The following is a 9,592-nucleotide window of genomic DNA, read 5'->3' as shown; positions in this document are numbered from 1 at the left end:
GCAGCCAATAGCTTCATCACTGATCTGTGTATTCTGAGAGCGGAGGAGCGCCCCCCATTGTCAGAATACAATAGTGCAGCAGGAAGGATCCCCCCATCCCCCTCGGAATCGGTTGTTTGATTGCTCGGCTCGCTGACTGAATGATAAAACTGAACCATGTATGGCCAGCTTTGGAAGGAAGATATATTATTCATCAACTGATCCCCCTGAAGAGGTTAATCTACGTATTACCTCCTCTGCCGCCAGATTAAGCAATGTACAATCTACCACATGGATCTTCCTTTCTGTATCTGATATCACTTCCATCCCGTCTGTATTCCATAGAGACTTCCTGTCTGGGTAGAAGTGAGATCACCACCTTGTGGATTTCAGAGGAACTGCAGCCCTGAGAAACGTCTCGTAGTGTGAACACGGCCTTGTGCTGTGTGTGTATGTACTGTATATCCTTATAGATGGGTCATCTCCACTCCCACCAAGGGGGATAGAAATATATTACTGCTCGGGGGAAGATATTTTGGCACCTTTGATTTTGCAGTAAAATTGATTACAGATTTAGTCATGTAGAACATCTGTTATATGGATACAAAGAACCCCAGCCGAGAATAAAGGGTGGAAATGGCTCCTGATCCCCAGATTTGGGCAATTATGTCACCAATATAAATGGAAAAAACCCGCGCTATGTGTAACAACTCAAATACCTACAAAAATAACTTCTACCGGACTGCTGCTGTAACAAAGGTAAGTATTCCCTTTATCAACTAGAAGTGTATTATGTGTCACAGCGCTGTCCTATTGTGTGTGCACATAAATGATCACAAATACACTAAAATATGTGGATACATTCATATATTAAGTGCTAGGGCTCCAAATAATATTCTCTGCAAGTCTACTGCTTCCATTTTGCACCTAATTCTTTAATCTTATAATATTTGCTTCTATATTAAATAAAGTAAAAACCTGTGCAAATTCATGGAAACATGCATTATTTTGTGCTCAATATAGTGTTCTCTGCAAGTCCACTGCTTCCATTTTACATCTACTTCTCAAAAAAAGTCCACAAATGAATGAAAAGTTGATAAGGTGTGAAAGTTCTCCGTGCTCCAAACTGTGCCAGCTGTAGTGTAGCCACGCCTTCTTCCACCTCTTACACACGTGATGGTGAGGGCGCCCTCTTAGTAGTGCTTCCCCACTCACCAGAGCAATATGACTCCCAGCTTTTCAGCTACCAGAGTCACAAACATCCTTCACACTCTCCTCACCTCCGATGGCAAAGGAACTGGATCCTCCTCGCTCACTCCTGCAAGTCTGCTGCGCTTTCTGTCAGTCTCCCTCCTAGACTCGGCTTCCTCCTCCGACCGCTGTTCCAGCAGGAGCTCCGCTTCTTCATACACACTCAGGGAGGAGAGGAAGGGGAATCCCACATCGTGCAACACCTTTAATTACAAGGGAATGCTAAAAACTGCACTCACTGAGGAACCGATGTGACACAATGCTTGTATCACCAATACCAAGAAGTGCCGTGTGTTCCATATCTTCCGGTAATATCACTTCCTGCCCATGGAACACACAGCATCACATCCCAAAGGTGCTCTATTGTGGGGGCCCCCAGCCACCAGGCCTCAGACCAGTGCCGGTCCATGGCCTCTCTGCAGCTGGGCCACAAAGGCTGCTCGGTCATATGTGCGGTGGGCGAGCGAGCAGAGAGATGACATCACCGCCCACCCCCGCATCACTGCAGTTACGCCCTCACAGCGGCACACTGTTATGTGCAGCCATGGGCGAGCAGAAAGATTACATCATCTCTCACCACCTGCCCTCACTCTGGGACCCAGACAATGTGCACCTGCCAGTTTCTCGCCCAGACACTAAAACTGGGGAGAGACTAACAGAAGCCTGTCTGTCTGCCACAAAACTGCCTTTACATTGAAAATGTTACAAGCTGCATCTGGTATTTTTTGGTGGCAGGCAACAATGGTAAGTGACAATCCACATCTGGTGGCAGGCAACATTGCAAGTGACAAGCTGCATCTGGTGGCAGGCAACATGGCAAGTGACAAATTACGAGGGTTGTATATCAATGCTAGAAGCCTGGCCAACAAGAAGGGAGAGCTGGAGCTGCTGATGTGTAAGGAGGATTTGGATTTTGTTGGAATTTCAGAGACTTGGTTTGACAGCTCTCATGATTGGCTGGCGACCATTCAGGGGTATTCCCTTTATCACAGAGCTAGAGAAGGTAGAAAAGGGGGAGGGGTATGTCTGTATATTAAGAACAGTGTGCAGGTAAACATGAGGGATAATATCATGAATGGAGCTATGGAGGAGGTAGAATTCCTATGGGTAGAACTTCAAAGGGAAGGTACTGTGGGTAAAGTAATATTGGACGTATGCTTTAGGCCCCCAAACCAGAAGGAGGAGGAGGAGGCGGACATCCTATCACAGCTTGGAATGGCAGCAATGATGGGAAATGTCATTATAATGGGGGACTTTAATTATCCAGATATAGACTGGGCAGAAGGAACCGCGCATTTATCCAAGGCTCGGCAGTTCCTAAATGTTTTGCAGGACAATTTTATGAGTCAGATAGTGAACGCACCGACAAGAAACAATGCGGTACTAGACCTACTGATTACCAACAATACAGACCTGATCACGGATATAGATATACGGGGCAACTCAGGAAACAGTGACCATAGGTCAATTAGTTTCAGTATTAATCATAGTAATAGGAAACACAAGGATAATATAAGGACACAAATTCAAAAGAGCCAACTTCCCTAAACTGCGCTTATTGCTAGACAATATCAAATGGGATAGAACCCTGGGAACAAAGAACACGGAGGAAAAATGGGAGTGCTTTAAGAGCATGCTAAACAAAGGGATTGGCCAGTGCATTCCAAAGGGGAATACATTTAAAAGAGCAAAAATAAACCCTGGGTGGCTAAACTCCAACATAAAATGGTCATTACACTCACACTGACTGCACTATGACTAGATTCACACTAAACTGATGTTCTACACTGACAATAGAACCAGAATAGCACACTATAGAACACTAACTCTCTAGTAGCACTGAACAGAGCCCTGTTCTATCTCTCTCCACACCGATATCACACTACAAATGGCTGCTCTGGGAAGTAACCTTTTATAGTGTGGGTTGGGTCTATGAGCAATGAGCAGTGCATTGTGGGGAATTCAGTGGGCCAAACAAACGCCCCAAAATGTGTGTGTTTGCCGAACTGTCGAAAAGCCAATGTTCTGCCCAAACTCATGAACCGTTTTCCCAACACTACTAGTGAAAAATACTGTACACTGACACTGTACTAATGGCACTTGCTAAGTGACATGGATGATTAAGGGGTTAAATGTGCCTAATGTAAAGTGTGTGCCTTTACTTCCAGTGTGTCCCAGTGTTTCTTTCTACATACTGGACTGAAAAGGGTCCAGGAAGAGGAGAACCAGTTAGATCCTGTGCCTGTGCTTAGTAACACATGACTGCTTCTCCACACATTGCAGGCAATCAGCGGAGTCCCGGGAAAACTCATTTACTGAGACCCAATGATGAACTGCAAGGAAAGGCAGCGGGGGTCAGTGAGGGGCACGCGCATGCATGTGTGAAGCCTGATGTATCGAGCGTCGTACAGGTACATCGCCTTGCCTGGAGCTATCACTCATCAGCAGTACATGGTGGGCGGTCGGCAACTAGTTAAACATCTCCTGAGATTTAGGGGCCAGTCACCCAATGAAAGTGTTAGTACATTCCTTCTGTGTGAATGTGGGGTAAAATAATAATCTTATTAGACTATTTGTTGCACTGATTGATTGTTTTCCATTGATTTAAAATGGAAAATACCGCATAAAAATGATTGGAGCTTCTACACAGCTACAGATCCAATTTACAGCACATGGAAGGGCCCCCTCCCACCGCCGGGCTCTTCAGTTCCACCAAAGAGCCAGGACTACTGGAAGCGGTCGGGTCGGCTGCACACAATGGAGAAGGTGGAACATCCATTCTTCCATCTCCTTTATGTTGAATGAAGCCAGAAATGACAAGGATTCCATCTCTTCCGGTTTTGGTTGGGTGGTAACCTGGCCGGCACGCCGGGGATGAGGCTGACCAAACCCATTTCTGTTTGATTGGCTGCTTGGAGGGCAGAGGAGGGATCAGGGTTCTTAAAGACCCCTGATCTCTCAATAAAGAGGACCGGTCACTATTACAATGGGTGTTGTTAAATACCTTGTGATAGCAATAAAGTTGAATTGAAAAAAGAATAATAAAAGTGAAAAAAATAAATGTATGGAATACATTTAAAAAACTTAAGGCAGCCCATTCTCCCTCCCCCCCCCCCCCCACATGTACATGTAGGTCCAGAACACGTATGTAAACAGCAACTGCAGCAAACATGTGCAGTATCGCAGCGAACGTCGGAGTGAGAGCGATCAATCCAGTGCCAGAGCTTACATTTACCTCTAAACTGATAACCTAGAAATGCTTTTACAGCGCCATCTATGGAGAATTCTAGGCACTGCAGCTTTTCACCATTTCACAGGACTGCGCAACTTTACATCCTGACATGTTTGGGATTTATTTATTCCACGCGACATCCTCTCTTTTACCAACCAATCGGGTATTTGACTGTTTGCTTTTGGTTCTAGAAAATTTACATTTGATAAATGTGATTAATTTGTGCGAAATAAAAAAATTGCAACAACCAACATTGTATTCTCCTGGGCCTCTGCATTCCGAAAATGTATCATTGAAAAGCAAAAAAAAAGGAAGGTGCTTGCTATGTGATGTATAGGATACCCAATTATATATAACTACCCCACCACTAAAAGGGGGGAAGTGCTGGAAGGTGTTCCCAATCACCTCCTCTGAGTTCACCGTGTAAAATAAATTCTAATCTCTACCTCTGACAATAACTGGTAATCCCTACCTCTGACAATCACTGGTCATCCCTACCTCTGACAATCACTGGTCATCCCTACCTCTGACAATCACTGGTCATCCGTACCTCTGACAATCACTGGTCATCCCTACCTCTAACAATCACTGGTAATCCCTACCTCTGACAATCACTGGTAATCCCTACCTCTGACAATCACTGGTAATCCCTACCTCTGACAATCACTGGCCATCCCTACCTCTGACAATCACTGGTCATCCCTACCTCTGACCATCACTGGTAATCTCTACCTCTGACAATCACTGGTCATCCCTACCTCTGACAATCACTGGTAATCCGTACCTCTGACAATCACTGGTCATCCCTACCTCTGGCAATCACTGCTAATCCCTACCTCTGACAATCACTGGTAATCCCTACCTCTGACAATCACTGGTAATCCCTACCTCTGACAATCACTGGTAATCCATACCTCTGACAATCACTGGCCATCCCTACCTCTGACAATCACTGGCCATCCCTACCTCTGACCATCACTGGTAATCTCTACCTCTGACAATCACTGGTCATCCCTACCTCTGACAATCACTGCTAATCCCTACCTCTAACAATCACTGGTAATCCATACCTCTAACAATCACTGGTAATCCATACCTCTGAAAATCACTGGTAATCCGTACCTCTGACAATCACTGATAATCTCTACCTCTGACAATCACTGGTAATCCCTACCTCTGACAATCACTGCTAATCCCTACCTCTAACAATCACTGGTAATCCATACCTCTAACAATCACTGGTAATCCATACCTCTGACAATCACTGATAATCCCTACCTCTGACAATCACTGGTAATCCCTACCTCTGACAATCACTGGTAATCCCTACTTCTGACAATCACTGGTCATCCCTACCTCTGACAATCACTGGTCATCCCTACCTCTGACAATCACTGGTCATCCCTACCTCTAACAATCACTGGTAATCCCTACCTCTGACAAACACTGGTCATCCCTACCTCTGACAATCACTGGTCATCCCTACCTCTGACAATCAATGGTAATCCATACCTCTGACAATCACTGGTAATCCCTACCTCTGACATTCAGTGGTAATCCCTACCTCTGACATTCAGTGGTAATCCCTACCTCTGACAACCAAGCCCCCCCCCCCCCCGGTGCAGTGTGCTTCTACCAGATGGATGGCAAATCAGCCTTCACTATCCTCCTCTGTTCTCACACTATGGATCCTATGGGAGGTGTTGCTTCTGCCAGGACACATGTGATAACACAATCCCACACAAAAACACAAAAGTATATCTGCAGCGGGCGGTCGGCAAGTGGGTAACACATTTATTTCCTATGATCATCAGCTCCATCTAGTGGCCATAAAAAGTATGAAAATGAAATACCTGTATGAGGAAAAATAATGCAATATCACATTATGGCCACTAAATGGAGCCAAAGATTATAGGAAATCACTGTGTGACATAAAACTGCAGCCCATACTCATCATGGCTGGGTAAATCACATTTGTTCAACTAATATTTTAGAAAATAGACCTCTAAGTGTTTGTGAAAGGTTACACTACATAATGTACTCAGCCAATGAAAGATAATGTCTTTTTATTTTTCTCCTGCTATCAATGGCCAACACGGGACAACACTTCATCCATGTCTTTGGTGATCTCTGATCTCCTTATGAAGTGTTTCTTACATGATGAAGATCAGCCATGGAGTATATCTGAGGTGTATATCAGGGTGTGCTTCTTCCCTACATGTCCACCAACATTCATATAGAAGACATTTCCCGCACCCAAGGCACTAATACAACTCAAGGGTTGTGTGGGATCCCTGATGTACAGGAAGACAGGACTTCAGTGAGTAACAATTCCCTCACTCAGAGCAGAAAAGTGGCTTCTCCCCCGTGTGAGATCTCTGATGTCTGTCAAGACTGGACTTGTTTTAAAAACATTTCCCGCACTGAGAACAGGAATTTGGCTTCTCCCCCGTGTGAGACCTTTGAAATATAACAAGTTCTGATTTTTAATACAAAACCTTCCCCACACTCAGAACACAAATGTGGCATCCCCCCCTGTGTGAGACCTCTGATGATGTTTGTTAAGAGTGGACTTCTGTGAAAAACATTTCCCACACTCAGAACAGGAATACGGCTTCTCCCCCATGTGAGATCTCTGATGGCGGTAAAGATTGAACTTCTGTGAAAAACATTTCCCACACTCAGAACAGGAATATGGCTTTTCTCCTGTGTGAGACCTTTTATGTTTGTAAAGACTGGAATGCGTTGAATAACATTTACCACAATCAAGACAGGAATACAGCTTCTCCCCTGTGTGAGACATCTGATGTACAACAAGTCCTGATTTTTGTACAAAACATTTCCCGCACTCAGGACATGAATATGGCTTCTCACCCACATGCAATCTCAGATGTCTGGAAAGATGTGACTTGTCTGAAAAACATTTCATACACTCAGAACAGGAATATGGTTTCTCCCCTGTGTGCATTCTCTGATGACTGTAAAGACTGGACGTTTGTGAAAAACATTTTCCGCACTCAGAACAGGAATATGGTTTCTCTCCAGTGTGAGATCTCTGATGATTGACAAGATATGATTTTTGTGCAAAACATTTTTCGCACTCGGAACATGAATACGGCTTCTCTCCCACATGCACTCTCAGATGTCTGGAAAGATGTGACTTGATTGAAAAACATTTCCTACACTCAGGACAGGAATACGGCTTCTCACCTGTGTGATATCTTTTATGTACATTAAGATGGGATTTAAAATGGAAATCTTTCCCACACTTAGTACAGGAAAACCTCTTATCTGTTGGAAGGACAGCTCCGTCCCTCACAGTCTGAGGTTCCTCAGGATAAGAGGAATATGATGGTCCGGCACTGTCCCTCACAGTCTGAGGTTCCTTAGGATAAGAGGAAAACGATGGTCCGGCACTGTCCCTCACAGTCTGAGGTTCCTTAGGATAAGAGGAATACGATGGTCCGGCACTGTCCCTCACAGTCTGAGGTTCCTTAGGATAAGAGGAATACGATGGTCCGGCACTGTCCCTCACAGTCTGAGGTTCCTCAGGATAAGAGGAATACAATGGTCCATCTACACTGTGTGGTGCCGGATGGACATTTGAGGTAGCTGGGTTTTCTCCTGGACTATACTGTGTGATGTCCTCATCTTCTACTTTACAGTCTGGAGACAAAGTGAGACAATCCTCTGAGGTTTTCCTCATCTCCCATCCATCTACTAAAATAGAAATACAAAGATTATTAATAGACATCAGCAGATTGGTTCCCCTAAACCAGGACTCCGCCCATATCAGGCAGCTTTGTCTCTGAGAATCTTACAATTCCACCCTCAAGGTAACTAGTAAATGGGTGCTTGGATCTCCTACCAGATCATTTCTTTACTCATGGACCTTAGTCAGAGAGTGAGGAAACAACAAGAACTGTCTTTTATAGGAGTGACAGTGATGAGAGGATTATAGGACGAGTGTGCCTACCCCCTCTATCACTCATTGCCATATTCCCAACACAAGAAGTCCCGCACTTCCTTATTTAGTCCATGATTTAGTCATGAATAACAGTGGGGCTGAGCCCCACCAGAGGTCAGAGAGTGAGGATGGGGGGAGAACAACCAAGATGAAGACTGGACTGATCCTGAAGACCACCATCATTGGGTTACTGACTCCTCCCTCATTATCACTTTCTGTTTAAGTCCCACGCTTGAGGATGTTATCACATTATTATCAACATGTAAAAGTCTGTGCACCAATCAAATCATAAGATATAAAATGTCATTCCCTAGGGGGCTTTGCAAACTCGTTACCGGGTCTCTTTTGGTTGGTTCATGCACAACTTCATATGTCTGTTCATAATTACCTTGTTCCTCTTCATTGAAAATGGTTGGTAAACTTGTAGAGATATTGGCGTGAGCTGCTCCCACGGCTTTTGGATAGTGGGAGTTCCTCACGGGAGTATCAACCTGATGGGTTTCTAAGTGCATTTCATATGATGACGCAAGTCTAGGAATTAGAAGTCATGTGTTCTAAGGCTATCGTAATGTGTACCCTATAAGCTGATTGATACCCTTTTAACATGTTACACAGTTCTGTTATTGAAATGTTATGTTACAATTTCTTTGTTATTGTGTTTATTCAAAAATAAAAACTTTTGAAAGTAAGATATAAAATGTCCAGCTGGTAGAAAATTGGTGCAAATGAAGCAATAACTATGTAATATACAACTTATTATATGGGATGCAAAAGTTAGGACTAGGGATGATCGAACGGTTCAGGTCGACCATCGGTTCGACCCGAACATTGGGTGTTCCAAATTCGGCCGAATTCCGAACATTTTGCGGTAAAAGTTCGGAATTCGGTCACCAGAACCGCTCAAAATGCAATGGGACAAGAATTGGGCTTTAAAAGCCCGTGATTGGCCCAGAAAAGTCAGTAAAAGCCAATGAGGGGGGCAGGAGCCTGCTAGGAATGTGATTGGAGTGACTATGGGGACCAGAGGCCAATCATGAGTGAATATGACCCCCAGTATATAACATAGCCCCGCCTAACCTCTAGCACTGTAATACAGAGGCTTTTGAAGAGAGTAGAAGCATTTGTGTTTCTCCTGCTGCTTGTAAAGCTCCAGTGTCATTTTG

The 9,592-nt window shown here is 44.3% G+C and overlaps 1 protein-coding gene across 1 annotated transcript in view; it reads right to left on the bottom strand.

Annotated features, from left to right (window-relative positions):
- Positions 1 to 9,592, bottom strand: part of LOC309550236 (uncharacterized protein) — a gene marked incomplete at both ends in the record, with an annotated part of 809,557 nt that overhangs the window by 181,722 nt on the left and 618,243 nt on the right. The window contains 1 exon segment of the mRNA XM_082250647.1: positions 7,031 to 7,583. Within this exon segment, the coding sequence (XP_082106773.1) occupies positions 7,031 to 7,583 (553 nt within the window).

This window comes from Pelophylax lessonae (assembly GCF_965119305.1).
Source record: "Pelophylax lessonae genome assembly, chromosome: 3".
In the NCBI taxonomy this organism is placed as follows: domain Eukaryota; kingdom Metazoa; phylum Chordata; class Amphibia; order Anura; family Ranidae; genus Pelophylax; species Pelophylax lessonae.
The sequence above is the reverse complement of the archived record's forward strand: the minus strand, read 5'-3'. Positions and strand labels throughout refer to the sequence as shown.